The sequence below is a fragment of the Epinephelus fuscoguttatus genome, linkage group LG10 (assembly GCF_011397635.1).
Source record: "Epinephelus fuscoguttatus linkage group LG10, E.fuscoguttatus.final_Chr_v1".
Lineage (NCBI taxonomy): Eukaryota > Metazoa > Chordata > Actinopteri > Perciformes > Serranidae > Epinephelus > Epinephelus fuscoguttatus.
Window position 1 is genome coordinate 41499528 of NC_064761.1, and position 15909 is coordinate 41515436.

General features: G+C 38.5%; 3 protein-coding genes across 3 annotated transcripts; 2 read left to right on the plus strand and 1 right to left on the minus strand.

Moving 5' to 3' along the window:
- Positions 1–1561: 1561 nt before the first annotated feature.
- Positions 1562–7617, plus strand: ing5a (inhibitor of growth family, member 5a). The gene is made up of 7 exons (XM_049587125.1): positions 1562–1682; positions 4094–4260; positions 4366–4477; positions 4549–4648; positions 5793–5928; positions 6016–6077; positions 6419–7617. The coding sequence occupies exons 1-7, from the start codon at positions 1562–1564 to the stop codon at positions 6456–6458; spliced, it is 738 nt and encodes a 245-aa protein (XP_049443082.1). The 3' UTR covers positions 6459–7617.
- On the minus strand, positions 7560–10876 carry cep19 (centrosomal protein 19). Its single transcript, XM_049588622.1, has 2 exons — positions 10583–10876; positions 7560–9573 (listed from the first exon to the last, which is right to left on the minus strand). The coding sequence occupies exons 1-2, from the start codon at positions 10710–10712 to the stop codon at positions 9227–9229; spliced, it is 477 nt and encodes a 158-aa protein (XP_049444579.1). The 5' UTR covers positions 10713–10876; the 3' UTR covers positions 7560–9226.
- Positions 10877–11119: 243 nt separating this feature from the next.
- On the plus strand, positions 11120–13979 carry pigx (phosphatidylinositol glycan anchor biosynthesis, class X). The gene is made up of 6 exons (XM_049588618.1): positions 11120–11276; positions 11669–11759; positions 11842–11977; positions 12505–12718; positions 12935–13035; positions 13154–13979. Exons 1-6 carry the CDS (start codon positions 11213–11215, stop codon positions 13289–13291), a joined length of 744 nt encoding a protein of 247 aa, XP_049444575.1. The 5' UTR covers positions 11120–11212; the 3' UTR covers positions 13292–13979.
- Positions 13980–15909: the final 1930 nt, after the last annotated feature.

Sequence of the window (15909 nt, forward strand, 5' to 3'; positions counted from 1 at the left end):
ATAAAATAAATACAATACAATAAAATAAAGTCAAAGAAAAGAATACAATAAAATGCAATAAATGCAGCACAATAAAATGAAATAAAAATAAAACACATCACAATACAATTCAATAAAATAAAATTAAAAAGTCAAAGAAAAGAAAACAATACAAAACAATGAAACAAAACACATCACAGTACAATTCAATACAATGCAATAATATAAAATAAAAAAAAATAAACTAAAATAAACCCTTGATGATCCCCAGTGGAGAAATTCTGTTGCAGTGTTACAAGCATACAAGTATAGAAAGTAACAGAAACAGATAATAAGAAGTAGCCTACATAAACTATAGAATATAAGAATAAAATAAAAATACAGGAGTATTTGGAAACAAAATAATATGGTGAAGTCATAGTGGTGCTCATAAAGTGACAGGAGTGCGCACGGGTGCAGCAGCAAATTCTGGGCCCTGTGCATAAGCAGTCTCTGTGGGGCCCCCACCCATCCTCTCTCGAACCGTGTCTCTCACACACCTTTAGATTTTTTATTTTTGTAATGAAGGCAGATTGCTCTCTTGCCCTATCTTTCTTTCTTCCTTTTCTTTTACAGAACAATGATTCGCCTGTCTTGGGGAAAGACATGACAGTGTACGTTGGTGCTCCGACAGCATAACCAGTCACGTTTATGGTGCATTACATTTACCTCAGAGGGCCGGGGTTGGGAATGACATCACACCTGAGTTGATCATGTTTCAGTGCAACAAGACGGAAAACCATGATGTTATTAGCATTACCAATTCATTTGCTAGCAATGCCAGCTGATAACAAAGCAATATTTTGCTCAAGCTTAGTTTTTGCTGTTAGCTGTTGGAAGTGTTCGCTGCGCATATGTATTCCGTGGGAAGTTTGAAGGTCCCACAATAAAGTCTGTTTTAACAGTTTTTCTTTCTTTTTTCAATTATAAACATAAGATTCAGACAATGTTATTAATCCCAGCAGGGGCAATTTGTTTGAACAGCCTGCGGTGCACACACACTGCAACATACAGTAACATGTTGACAAATAAATAGATGAGAAATAATTAAAAAATAAAAAATATGCCAAGGAGTTCAGTGGAATAAATGAGTCTATAAATAGCAATTTTAAAAAGTTAATAGACTGATTATCAGTAAAAGAGATTTTAAAAAAACTGTATGTGCCTCCCTGAAGCCAAAATGTAAACATAAGTGCCTCCCCAGTGCTTAAAAAATATTTGATGTGTTGTCCCCAGTTTGCACCTCCCTTCCCTCTCAACAGTTAAGGACAGTCCCTAACTGTAATTAATTACAAATCCATTTATCTTATAATTTAATTACACATTACTAGTTTCATGTAACTAGTTACTCCCCAACACTGAGTGTAGTATACATTATAGTATGGGATATGAGACATAGTATAACGTGTAGTAGTGTAGTAACCGTGACATAACATGTAGTGTTTCAGATCAGGGTTCATGTTAGAGGCCCGTGCCTGCCAGACAGGAAGGAAACACAACAAACAAACTGCAAACCCACCACAGCCTCTCTGAGCCTCCACACATGTGCCTGTGTGTTGGAGGGAAACTGATCCTGCGTGACTGCAGCAGCGAGTCCGCGTCGCTTCATCACCGTCCGCCAGAGCCAAGTGTCTCCGAGCCACTGACCGCCGGGGGACGCTGGGGTATAAAAGAAGCACAACAACTCTCCGGCCAACAGTTTGAGAGCTAACGAGAATAACGCAGGAGCCAAACAGCTAACCTGAAATGGCGACGGCAATATACTTGGAACATTACCTTGACAGTGAGTATTCGGTGACACACTGTGCTGGTATTAACGTTTCGAACATGTGACGTGTGTTTGAGGTTTAGTTTGACTGTATCGAAGACTTTTTCGCTCGGCGGATGACTGGCAGACAGCAGCATAGCGCGTTAGCAACTAGCTGCTAGCTCGCTAGCTAAGTGGTTAGCATCGCGATATAATCGTTGGTGGTATAAAGTTAGGCAAACTCCACATGCATGGTGTTAAACTCTATCTGGGGGCAGTGTGCGCTCCACCTGGGCACATGTGAGATATTTAATAGAGTTTGTAGTCAGCTGTCAGTGTCGGGCTCTGTCACAGGAGCTTCCTAGGTGACCTAGAAATTAGCACTGGTTTTATAAGGTTGTTTAAAATGATAGTTATACTCAGTGCTATGAGACTTTAAAACTGCATCCATTTTGGTGTAAATGTGTGTTTGTTGTAGGAAGGCAGACACCGTGCATTTACAACCTGTTGATAACCGCGTTTCCCGTAAGCATTACGCGCCGGGGCGGGGTTTTTGAAGCCATATAGCATAACGTTACTGAGCTGTCAGACAGTGGGTAGCCCTGTAGGCTGCAGCCAGCTCACACGTCTCTCCTTTAGGTCAATATTAATCTATATACTGTTAGATATATTATACACTTATCATGTTATATTAACATTATCATCAATGTCAATATAAATCGAGTTATCCTGCATATACTGACTGTAATGTTGAGGTGACTGATGGTATAGGATCAACAGGAAGACACAACTATCTTAAAACAAATGTGTGTTAAAGGTTTAACAAAAAACTTATTTTGCAAATGTGAAATTGGTTTTGTAAGTGGCAGAAATGTACATTTTATTACATTTCAAATAATTACATTTCTGGACAATAATTTATTTTAGGGTGTATAAATCAAATCAAGTTTATTTATATGGCACATTTAAAAACAACCAAGTTGAACAATGTGCTGTACAAATTAAAAGAGTGACACCAGTAAGAACGGTTGCATATGTAAAAAGGATGATATAATAAAATAGTGTCAGTGGAAGGAGAGCATTTGATTGAGAGCTTTGGAGCAGCTACTGCAAAGGCATGGTCTCTGTCACCCACCAGTCTCGATCGTGGGACAGTTAAAAGTCATTGTTCAGAGGATCGAGAGATGGTAAGAGGTCGGGAGTTGGAGTAGGGGTAGAGAAGTTTAACAATATACTGGGGTGCCAGCCCATGTTTGGAGTTATAGTTTGTAATTGATCATATAGCCCTGTGTCGCCCTAAAAATGCATTAATCTGTGAATTTGCATTCAGTTACAGGCTAATTATGTGTTTGCACATTTTTAAAGGTCCCATATTATTAGAGATGTACCGATACCACTTTTTCCTTCCCGATACCAATTCCAATCCCTGAACCTTAGGTATCTGCCAATACCGAGTGCCGATCCAATACCAGCGCGAAAATAAAAATGGATGGGATATGAATTGTTGTATGTGTCAACTCCTAAAACTCTATGTAAAATATTAAGAAATACATACATAGTTTTAGGTGCATACTTGCATTTGGGTTCCCTACTAGAAAATGTTTACATGTTTGAAGGTGAAATAAAAATACATTTTTTAAATATACCTGCAGTCAGCCTGTGTTTGAAATCCTCCAGTTTCACACCTGTCTCTTTAAGCCCACCTCCTGAGAAAGCCCAGTTTGCTCTGATTAGGGTTGCAACAGTTTACCAGTTTCACGTTATACGATGATATTAAAATTAATGGTTATCGTACCATGCACATTTGCTTATCTACAATATTAGCAAAAAATGCGACTGGACAGAAAACCTCAACTTTGTTTTCCAGTGGGAGATTTTTTTACACATACTTCCATTAAAAATGGTTTGAGTTTCAAATAATGTGATAATAAATTGTTTGTTATATAACCCTTCTGTTTTAATTCCTTTAAGGGTCATTCTGATTGTTGATAATAATACTAGTAATAATGTAATTATCATCTCAGCATCTCTGCATAATCACTACAGCCTGGGAATGACAGTAACGGCACTGTAGCGGCAGTTTCTACCATTGGATAGTATAATTGTGACATCACAGCTTCACAGACGTCCTGATGCCTCATTCAAAGTAGGGATGGGCAGCACAAGCAAAAACACTATTCGAAAATCGTGGCAACTATTTGACAATTTTTCGAAGTCTCTGCATGTTTCTCCTGTTGGTGGAAGAAAAACCAACTGTAAAAGCTGAAGAGGTATATAAGCAAGAATTGTGCCTGGTTTTCCAACTGTTATAATCCTATTGTTGTGCAGAAAAGAAAAGTGAGATTGACAAACTGGCTGAAGAGTACATAGCGAAGGTGAAGAACCTGGCCTCAGAGCAGAGAGTGGAACACCTGCAGAAGATCCAGAATGCCTACAGCAAGTGCAAAGAGTTCAGTGATGATAAAGTCCAGCTTGCAATGCAGACATATGAAATGGTCAGTCCAAAATGTATAATCTGGTTATGATATATTCCTGATTTGGAGGTGAAACCGCACACATGGTCAAATTGTAATCACATGATTATTTTTTTTTTATTGTAGGTGGACAAACATATCCGCCGACTGGATGCAGATCTGGCGCGGTTTGAGAATGAGCTAAAGGAGAAACTGGAAGTGAGCGGATACGAAAGTACAGATGGAAGAGCACTGAAAAGTAAGTCGAGGCTTTTACTGTGCGACCAAAACGGTTTGATGCACATTTATAAATGTAAATCCTTTCCACAGAGGGTGAATCCCGTGGACTGAGAGAGAAGCGAACATCCAGAGGAAGAGGAAGGAAAGGTTCTGATGAAGATTCTCCCAAAAAGAAAAAGCTAAAAAACAGGTATGTTTGGTGGCACAGTCAGACTGAGAATTTACCTGTCAGAGTCTGCAATACACATTTTTATCAGACCTGAAAATCCTGTATTACTCTAACCAGTGGTAACTCAGATTACCAATGGCACATTAATTTGCCTCCAATTTAAATTTGTTTATTTCCAATCATTCGGGGTGGAAATCTCCAGGTGCCTCACGATGTGATTATGATTCAGAGGGTAACAATTCGATAATACAACGATTATTGATGCATCACAATGTTTGATTTCAACACATGGCTTCTTTTTCTCTTTCTTTTAAAATATAGCAGACTGCATTTTTGGTGATCCATAATTAAATTAACAGATTATTTTACTTGCATACAGCGTGGCTCTTGTCCAGGTCCCTTTCCCCTTCAACCTCCATACCCTCACTTTTAAACCAGGGGGCAACAGTTGGATTGTATCTTCCTGTGGATGCTCACGCTTGTCCATTGTGGGATTTACGTATATATGGGATGTACACACACCTGCATAGGGTCCAGTGTTTGCATAGCCTACTGTAATATTTCCCCTAAAACAGTTTGCAACTCAAGTTCTGTTCAATAATATATGGTCTGCATGCTTTTTATTTTGAAAAGTCAACTGCATTGATTCATGACTGAATAGATTTGAAAGCACCTCACAGTCTCCTGTGTGTAGCAGAATAACATGAGGGGGAGGCCGAGTGCTCTGTTAGTGCTGGTGAAAGCCAAGACACTAAGCAGGTCAGGCACAGGGTCTTTAAAGGTAAAACAGACTGAGCAGAGTTATTTTCTTCACCACAGAGGTGTTTTCATTTGGTTAATGCTGCAGCGTGTGTTGGTCAGCTGGTTCACATGCTGATCACTGCTCCCCTCGTTGATGTATACCCAATGTTCACCTCGCAAATGTAATTGTTTAGACATTAAATTAAAATTAAAAGCTGCAACTGCTGTCGTTGTCATTGTGCTGCACTGACTTTGCAGTTGAGTTCCGCCTCCTTTGTTCCGTCAACATCATGTGATGAACAGTTACATAATCGATTATTGACATTTGGAATCGTCCACGTCTGCATTGTGATGCATCTAAGCATCGATTTATTTCCCTCCCTTTCCAACTAATCATGCTGTGTGTTTGATGTTGGACCTTCAGCCCAGACCTGAGTGACGCCCTCCTGCCCATGCAACCATCAGACGTTTTGGACATGCCAGTCGATCCCAATGAGCCCACGTACTGCCTGTGCCACCAGGTGTCATATGGAGAGATGATTGGATGCGATAACCCAGATGTAAGATTTTATAGAGTTTCTTGTTGAAATTAAATTTGTTTCTTTACCATCAGAACCACATTACTGACCTTGTTTTTCATCCCTCAGTGTCCTATTGAGTGGTTCCACTTTGCTTGTGTTGATCTCGCCTCAAAACCCAAAGGAAAATGGTAAGAACTCTGAAGGATGTTAACCTAGAGTTGTTCATGAAAATATTATTAGACCCCGATCACACAGAAAGCGTTTTCCACGTTGCAAAACACGCTGCGCTGCACTGCCTTTTTTTTTTTTTTTTTTTTTTTTTTAAATTGATTGCCACTAGAGAAAGAAAAAAAGGTTTATCACGTCACGAAAACCGCGAGCAAAAAGCTTCACTCTCATTTAAAACAATTACAAAAAGCCGCCAGCAGCTGCTAAAACACTTTGTGTGATGGGGGCCCTACTAATGCAGACTTGTCATGATTGTCCTCTTTGCTCTCAATCTTTTTCCCTCCCCTGTCAAATCTCACAGGTTTTGTCCGAGGTGCACCCAAGACAAGAAGAAGAAATGAGAATCCTTACTTTCAAAAATACTCAGCTAATAATGTATGTATTTTTGGTGTAGGTTATAGTGTAATATATATATATTTCAGCCCTATAACTCTCCATAGATGGTGGGTCATACAGCTTTTTTTAAGGCCTAATCCAGATTCAGTGTATAGCTACGCTTGTAGCACCATTATCTCACTCTATTACAGTTACTTCAGTTATGTTATGTCAGTGTCATTGGATCTAAGATGGCTGTCTTTGTCCAATAGCTTTACAATAATCAACTCACATGTATATTATCTGTGCACTCAAGCTAAAGTAGTCTGGGCAGTGGAGTTAAACGTTGCACAAATTACCAACAATCATAGAGTCCTTCCTGTCGAGTCGTATAGTGTGTGTGTGTGTGTGTGTGTATATATTGTCATTACTAACATATTCAGAAATCCTGGATTGTGGCTTTAGCATACTTGAAATATCAATTTTATAAAGAACTATTTTTTAAAACAAATTAACAGCCTGCTGAGAATTAACGATTTTAAACACCTTTTTAGTCCTGACCAAATTTTGGTGGTGAAAGGAATTATGTGTCAGATTTTCAGTTACCTACCTCCTGAGGGAAAACGTCAGCACTGCATGAACGACTGCAATTTGATACCAGTGAAAAAAAAAAAGATCTTAAACCAAACAAGCAAAGCATTGTAAACCAGTTTATTGATTTTCAAAGAAACCTGCGACCTTTTTGAATGTATTGTGGTACTAGTGGTCAGTCAGTCAGTCAGTGTCTCTAATCAACTGAATGAGGTATTTAAGCACTTTGAATGAAATTTTCCCCTGAAGAGGTTTGATCCTGCAGGCTTGGTTTTATGATAAAGTTTAAAACTTTGCCACAGTGCATCACTTCAAACCATATGGAAATATATATATATATATATATACACATATATGTTTTGTATGATATGATACAATATTTTGTGGACACAGTTTTTTTTCCAAAGATATATTTGTTGTATTGCTTACTTATTGGTGTACACTCAAATTTTATTTAATAGGATTTTAGCATCTTCTTTCATATTCAACTGTGAATGTCACTCACTTAGGTGTAAGCCACAAATAAAAGAGCCAAAGTCTTTGTATTTTGTAAAATTCAGTATTTTATAACAAATAAATATTCACTATAATTCATGCATTATTTCATTCATTGCGGTTTGAAATGAAATGTGATCTGTGTTTAAAGTGACGGTTTATCCTGAGTGGTAAATAAGACGTGGGGGTACCTATTGTCTTTATTGCCGTCATTGTTTGGGAATGTTTTGATCAGCTGCTGTAGCTGTGGGCGTTGTTCTCAACTATCCACTCCTAATTGTATTGTATCTGAGGCTGAATCCAAATGCTCGCACTTGCAGACTCACGGACTTTACGGGCGTGTTCCCGGTAAGTCTGGCAGTGCTTTGGCCTGTCCAAACTCACTATTCCTCCAGTCACAAGGGACCTAAAGCGGACTTTCTGCAGACCACTTATTTAACTGCACACAATTCATTGCAATACAGACATCAAAATGCACTGTGTTATTGCAGCCTACCCTAGAGGTTGGGCAGTGTGATGCTAAATATATAGGCTAGAAAAGTGGCCGGAAAAAAACCTACCAGATTTATTCAGTCGTAGCTTGGTCCTTATTTACAAACATGTCTATTTGAATGTCTGCAGTCTATACGTTATACAGAAATTTAATTTATTCACTCACAAAATGACCCCATACATGAGATTTTTATCCTCTCTGCAGACAGATGAGAAGACAGAATGTGACTGCAGTAACAATTATTGTAATCGTCACTCAAACGTTTCCGTGGCATTGAGTAAACCAGTCTTGAGTGCTGTCTATCAGCTGCTTGCTGTCTCTGCCCTCGCAGACTTTACATGACGAGGGCTCAGTCTGCAAGCCCAGAGGGTGGACATTTGGATTCAGCATAAAACTCCTATAACTTTATGATACGTTTATTAGGTAGAACAAACTAGAACAGTGGTTTCCTGTGGACTCCTTTTCTATCATTATATAAAGTGACAATCCCTGACTTACTGACATTTCAAGGCTATTTCATATTATATTTAATGCATGTCTGTGACAACACAAGCAACTGACAAACTTAACAATTATCCAAATGATGACCACAATAACACAAAGTCTGTAAAAGGAGTGATACGGATGAATTCTTGAGCAGATTATTTCATGTGAATATTGCATCAGGGATTAGTTTTACTAATATTTTTAGCAAGTTTTTATGATTCTCTCCTAGTGTGTATATGGCCATTGTCCTGTTAGCGCTTTAGTTTTAACTGCTTACTTTTCTAATGCAGGCTGATGCTGTTAAGCAGAGAGTGAAGGCTCTGTAAAAGTAGCTTGTATTCAGGTCGTCACCATTCTCCAAACTTAAAGTATTTCATTTAGTTTTCTGCCTTCACAGAAAATTAAATGCTGAGATAAAGGCCTACTGTAGAGTTTTTAAAAAGTTTTCTTCCACCCCTTAAAGTCATGTGACACTCTAAAACTGGGCAGTATAACTTCTGTGAAGATAGTTTATCACAGTTGGTGCATTAGACTGTTTTTAAATATGTGTACCTAATTAACTATCTGTGTGCAAGAAGATATATCCTGGAAAAAGCTACCAAACATCAGAAGTTAACCAAGTGTAAAACATTGTAGTAAACCTCAGCTGTGTCAGGTTGTCTTGTTCTCTCAGAGGACATCAGGTCAGGTCATTTGCAGTCTGAAAGGTCAAAGGATTGAAGAACAGTTTCAAAATCCATCATCAGACTCCTCATCCCAGCTGCACTTTTCCTGGGCGGTCTTGGTGAAATCCTTCTCCACGTCGTAAACAAAGTCAGGATCGTCTATGCGCCTCCGATTCTTCTCGAACAGTTCGTCCATTTGGCCCTTCTTGCGAGCCAGCTCGTCATCGTCCAGTTTGTTCAGGTCTTCGTCAGGGTCCAGGCGGAGCGAGGCCAGGCTGTGCTCCAAGGTGTAGCCTTGCATGTGATCTCGCAGGATGATGTGAAGCTTCTCCAGCTGGCTCTGTGACACACCCTCCAGGTAGTCCCTGTGCCGGGGGTGGTTCTTCAGCCTCTCTGCAGCCATGCTGTAGTCTGGAGGTTCAGGAGAGAGGATATCAAGGATTCAGACTACTCTGTGGAAGACTAGAGGGTCACATTAACCTGCTGATGCTCTCACAATCTGTGAGTACTACGTATGTATCCTGTTGCCTTCATGCATTCATCAGGAACAGTGCACATGGCTTACTTCACCTGGCATGTTCATTATTTTCCCAGAAATTTAGACTGGAAGTCTCCCTGCCTCGTTTGTAGTAATTTGAACACATAAGGAATATATATTATTATGTAAACTGAAATAATTAAAGTTTGGATACAGGGCCCACAAACAGAAAGGGCCTTAGAATCAGGTGAAATTAATGACCTTCCTTTAAGTGCATTTCCCACAAAAAAATGCAGCTGATCAAGTTATATTTCTGGAGCCCTGAGGGCACCTAAGGGTCACGGGCTGGCTGCACAAAACACCATGAGTTAAGGCTTCCTCAAAACAAAAAACACAACACCCTTCAGTTTTCTCCCTCATGTTTCCTTAAAATGTTCACCTAAGTATTTAAGGGTTTCTGCTTATCTTGGACATATACTTAAGAAATCCCTTTAAATTAGTTGAACAGCTGCACAAGAGATCTCAGGTATCACAAGTAAACAAACAGTCCACATGGAAACTGTAAAAATCATTTTCAATGCAGTAAATGCCTCAATGTTCTTCCTTAACTAAGGACATGTTTTAAGGGATAAGTAAATCTCTTAAGCCTTAAGTTTCAAAGGGGAAAAAACTTGAGGCCCTTTTCCACAGGGTAGTCTAAATTGAACACAAATTTAGGGTAAAATAGAGAAGTAATGAAAAATAACTTTACTTAAAATATTTTACATTTTTATAGAAGGTGCTTAAAGTTTAACGTAAACTATTAAATAAGGAATGCTGGGAAATATAAACTATAAGAGGCACAGAAGGTGAAATATTAAATTCTATCAAAGGGTGACTGTAAATGAAAACAAATACAAGTTGTCTTTATGTGTGAGTTGCAAAATAACTGTCTTGCCTTACCAGAATACTTTGAGAAGTTCCGCACAGGTATTATTCTTTTTCGCACATTTTTAGTTTCCTTGTGTTGGTAAATTAAAACTATAGAGGGGGGACTGAACTGAACTCCACATCGCTTTGCCTCGAAACTCATCTCTTGTTTATGTCTGCAGCAGTCTGGTTCAAACTGGTCTCCACTTTAGGTTCAGATATTAAAGGCTAAAGCATTTTAACTTAAATAATTAACACAGTTTACGGTAAAGGGGCGTTTGACAGTCGAGTTGATTAGAGCTGAGGAGCATTAGCGTTGCCTGGGCGCTTAACGTTAGTCGGGCTCGACGAAGCCTGACTACATTTTGAATCCATATATTTTAAAATCTAACTATTTCACTTACAATAACCCCAATGAATCACATTTAATTGTCTGAGTGGTCCTTTAAATCATAAATTTTGTCTCAAAGCTTTCCCACAATGCCCGTTTATCTATTTTTAGACAGGCACTGCTGCAGCTGCCCTGAAACTACGAAGGGGTCCTTCAACATTCTCTTCCGGAAACAATTTCAAAGAGCCATCATCGCGGTTATGACAGTAGAAACTAGCTAAATGAAATAAATACGCTGTAAAATCTTGTTGTAGTTCACCACCACTGTTTTGATGTATTTTGTACTTTATTCTTTGTTGACTTTTTTATCGACATGTCACTGTTTGGTCGAGAAGGGTAAGGTTTATTCTTAACACCGAGCTAAAACTGATTAGTTCTGTGTGTCACTGAAACTTTGACTTTAATTTAAATTAACATTCTTTCTGGCATGATAAAGCAAGACAGGGAGTCTAATGCAGTCTAATTCTCTTGTTAAGTATAAAAAAAAGTTAGAGTTAAGCATCATTAGCTTCCTGGGTGGTGGAAAATCAAACAATCCTATATTTAATTTTTAATTTAACCTTATGTATCTAGCAGTTCCCCATGAACCCACTTCTGGGGCATCTTTTTTAATGTTTTTTCATTCCTAACAAATAACAAATCAATGTGTTTTATTACAGTTGTAATAAAAAAAGTCTTCCCTGTCTAGTCTTGTGGTCTTGACTGATACAACCTAACTATTTTTGTAGATGAGACGAAGGAGAACCACTGTGGTCTTCTAAAGCAGTGGCTTGAATCCTCACTAGTTTCAGTGGAGATCATCAAGAAGGGTTTTCACAGGTATTGGCAGTGTATTTTTTTTTAAACATTTAACAATAACCATATTCATAGCTTGCTCATCGTGATTTCTGATGTGTTTCAGGGAGGTGGTAACAACTGTCGAGCTCAGCCCTGATGTGTCCAGAGGGGTCAGGGTTTTGCTGGTTCATACATGGCCCAGAGGTGTCTATGTTGATCCATACCAGCTGGCATCCCTGAGTGGGCGAAGTAATTGGCAGGTAAGACCGACACTTGTCAGACTCGTCTAACATTTATATCAAGCAACTCAGCCAAAACATTTGTGGAAATCAACATTACAAACTAGGGCTGCAACGATTAGTTGACTAATTGATGACTAATCGACTATGAAAATAATCGGTGACTATTTTAGTAGTCGACTAATCGGTTTGAGTCATTTTTCATAGAAAAGCACTATAAAAGTACCCCAGAATACCCCACTGCAGCTTCTTACGTTCAAATATTGGCAGCTTTACACACTCTCCCATGACGGTGAACTAAAACTCTTTGGCTGAGTACGAAACAAGACATTAGATGACATAATTTTGGAGTTTGGGAGAGACAGACCAACATTTGTCAACATTTTAACACATTTTTCGATAAAATGATTAGTCGACTAATCGAAGAAATAATCGACAGATTAGTCGACAGTGAAAATAATCGTTAGTTGCAGCCCTATTACAAACCACATTCATGTACACTGTCATATTTGTATTAATTTGATTGTGTATGTGTTCCCCTTTGTAAGATATTACTAGATTCAGCCATCGACCTCGAGCTGCCTGCTCACAAGACTGCAGGGTTTGTCACCTATGTGTATCCCACCCTTGATGGACCAAATCCCAGACTGCTTAAAGTCACAATTCCAATACACGGTCGCTACCATGAGCCTTCTTTTGTTGGCGAAACATTTACATCTGTGGACATAGAACCTCCAGAGCTGCTGCTGCGGACTGAAAAATGTAAGTGGATCGTCTTTACTGTGTTGATTTTCCTAACATATATATATATATTTTATATTTAATTAAGTTAATATATCAATAAAATACAGTTATAACAATTACTTCACTATTAAAGGCCCTTCCTAGTGGTTGTCAGAAACACAGGATGAAAAGTGTGGCTGACAGAGACAGAAAGTTAACTAATTTCCTTAATCCAAACTTCTCTCTTACTTCTAGGTACACAGCTCAACAACCTCGGGCCTCATACTGTCATGGACGCCCCCTGCACCCATGACAATTCAAGCACATGTCAGTGGGTTAAACTCCAGCCTCAGCAGGTGGTTCTCATAAATCTTATCATAATCTGAAGTGGGAAAAACTTCCAACTGTTTATGATACTAATTGTCCATCGTTTCTTTTCTTTTATCCCTAAAAAACATATCTTCTATCCTGCAGGAGCGAGGCCCCGTGGGTTTACAGTTTCCTGTTGGTGAAGGGTCTTTGGTGACGCCTGTGTGCGGTGGAACTCTTCTTGTCACAGTGCTCTGCTGTGCGGCACTGTCCAGATACATATGGAAACATCGCATCATTTAAACAATGACTCTCAACATATCGTGTGTTAAACAACTCACGATTCTGTAACACTTCTGTTTGATGCCAGGATCGTTCCAGCATCACTATGATCAAGGTTTTTAACATAAAACATCAAAAGGAAATAAAAAATAGGAACGATTTAATCTGAGAAATGCAACCTCTGATGAGACACAAACAGAACAAGTCTATTTTATTCTATTTTTTATTTATTTAGGTTACAAAATTGAGGATGTTCAAGGTTTTACTCTGTGAAGTAATCCAGATAATTCAGTTGAACAGGTTCCTGGAATAGGGGCATAGCCCAGAGCATACTTAAGCTTGAAACACTTAACTCATTAATGTCTGCGACCAGTGATCATTTTACCAGGATGTCCTTTATCCCAAGTGCAAACATTTACACTCTAAATAATAATATCTGCTCTCTCCACCTGCTGATTTTTGTCTTCTTGAACCAAAGATACTGTATTTTTTGCTGTATTGTGTTATAACTCTGAAAGCATGATTGCAGTGTCATGAGGCTACCGTGCATATGAATGCAGCAGCACAGATAAGATGGTTAAAAGATGCTTGTCTGATACCCAACCCCAGAGCACTTCCTGCAGAGTGTGTAGACTGAGCACAATATGTCGACTGATGTAGACAGTTGGTGTAAAAAAATAAAACAAGGGCAAACTTTGTTTTCATTTTATTATAGTGGGTGTTTGTTTTTTCGAGCTCAAATCACCAAAAAGGTCAGAGGTCATGGTCTGCTACAGAACAGCGGCTGCATAATGTGGAAAATAAATATCACAGTGATTAGCTTTTTGAACCTTTTCAGTCTGGCAGTAAAAACATGTTGTGCAGCCACTCGTTGTTCAAACCCACAAAACTTTACTTGAAAGTCTCGTTCCCAAAGATGCCAACTTGAATGTTTTCATTTGATAAATTGGTTCAGCCATAACATCATATAGCTTCTGTGAAGAAGTGGGAGAAGCTGATATGATGTATGTATGATACTGTCAGACAATATGGATGAGATATTCCTTGCAACTGTAAAGGTAACTGGATGTTAAAGGATTCTAATATCCATATCATATCTACTTGAGGAAGGCAAATCACCTGTTGAAGTGTGTACTTGATGTCAGCTGGCATTTTACAGAGATCACACTCATTTGACTGATAACTGATACTGATATCAATACAGCCACTTTTTTCCCCTCCTTATTTTAGTGATCATTAAATCTCTTCTGTCGTGGTATTAACATCATATTATACATGCATATTCTTATCATGACGGCCCATCAGCAGACGAAGACAAAAGCAAAGCAACAGCACGTCGGCCAATTCTGATGTTCATTTTAAAGCCCATAGTGGCCGATACTGATGATGTGCCAATGTTATCTTGCATCCCTAGTTTACGGGTACTTCAGCAGGGCCTGGTTTTATACTAGTAGCCTCCAGCCAATTCTCTGCAGTGTCTTGTTCACTGAAGACTCTCGCCTCACCTCTCTCTGCTGGAATGACGATATACCTCACCATACTGGCTCATCTTGTTATATATTACTAAAACAATTGATATCATATTATATTTGACCTTCTATTCAGGGTTGGAAATTATTTTTTGGGCTCCTGCCACTGTGGCTGATGGATTCCAAAATCTATCAATCACTCAATAGATTACCATTGTTTTGAGGCTGGTGAATAAAGCATATAGCAGCCACTTGAATATTTTACCAGTATTTGATTGGTGCTAATTTCCAGCCCTGGATTCTATTCTATGTCACATTACTGTACAATACAACATGTTATATCTTACACAGAGTTATAGGTAAGGTAGTTGTACTACATACCAGTGGTTTTCAAGCTTTTTGTTCCCAAGGTACACAAAAGGGCAAGCAAAAATCTCAAGGCACACCTGTAATTATATATCTGTGCACAATAGCTTCTTTAACGTGTTATCACTCTTATCACAACATAAATGTTTGTTTTTATTTACTAATATCAAATAACGATTGACAACCAACTATAGCTCATAAAATATTTAACAAAATGATTCAATAATTCATCAGAGCACCAATAACACGTCCATTTAAACAGGAAGTAATGTAAGATAATATGATGTGTCACACACTTAAAATTCCCACACATAATTGAAACCACAAAATATCTCCATACTGCTCGTCCCTAGTGATCCAAGTGTCCTGAAGCCCCAACATTCAGGACACTTGGATCACTACAGATGAGCAGTATGGAGATATTTTGTGGTTTCAATTATGTGTTTCTGGACATTTGAATCTGGGGCGCCGTCAGCCTCCATTAGGTGGAGTTGTGTTGCTACCTCCTCTCCCCTTGGATCTCTGCAAGTGATGTGAGGACTCTAAAACTTCACCTGAGCCTCCCTCGGCATATGGGTGAGTAGATAATGGCTGAATTTTCATTTTTGGGTGCACTATCCCTTTAAATTATCTGAAATCATCTTATCTGAAATTATCTTATCTTAAATTATCTTAAATTATTTTATCTGAAATTATCTTATCTGAAATTATCTTAAGTTATCTTAAATTATTTTATCTGAAATCATCTTATCTGAAATGATCTTAAATTATCTGAAATGATCTTATCTAAAATTATCTTATTTT

Bases quoted from the DNA above. Each gene is read 5' to 3' on its own strand.
- cep19 (XM_049588622.1), bottom strand. From the start codon at position 10,712: ATGAGTTTCGAGGCAAAGCGATGTGGAGTTCAGTTCAGTCCCCCCTCT. The intron at 9,574-10,582 runs GTAAGGCAAGAC...CTGAACCTCCAG, and splicing joins GAACTTCTCAAAGTATTCTG to ACTACAGCATGGCTGCAGAG.
- pigx (XM_049588618.1), top strand. From the start codon at position 11,213: ATGTATTTTGTACTTTATTCTTTGTTGACTTTTTTATCGACATGTCAC. The intron at 11,277-11,668 runs GTAAGGTTTATT...CTATTTTTGTAG, and splicing joins TCACTGTTTGGTCGAGAAGG to ATGAGACGAAGGAGAACCAC. The intron at 11,978-12,504 runs GTAAGACCGACA...CCCCTTTGTAAG, and splicing joins GTGGGCGAAGTAATTGGCAG to ATATTACTAGATTCAGCCAT.
- ing5a (XM_049587125.1), top strand. From the start codon at position 1,562: ATGTGCCTGTGTGTTGGAGGGAAACTGATCCTGCGTGACTGCAGCAGC. The intron at 1,683-4,093 runs GTATAAAAGAAG...ATTGTTGTGCAG, and splicing joins GACCGCCGGGGGACGCTGGG to AAAAGAAAAGTGAGATTGAC. The intron at 4,649-5,792 runs GTATGTTTGGTG...TTGGACCTTCAG, and splicing joins AAGAAAAAGCTAAAAAACAG to CCCAGACCTGAGTGACGCCC.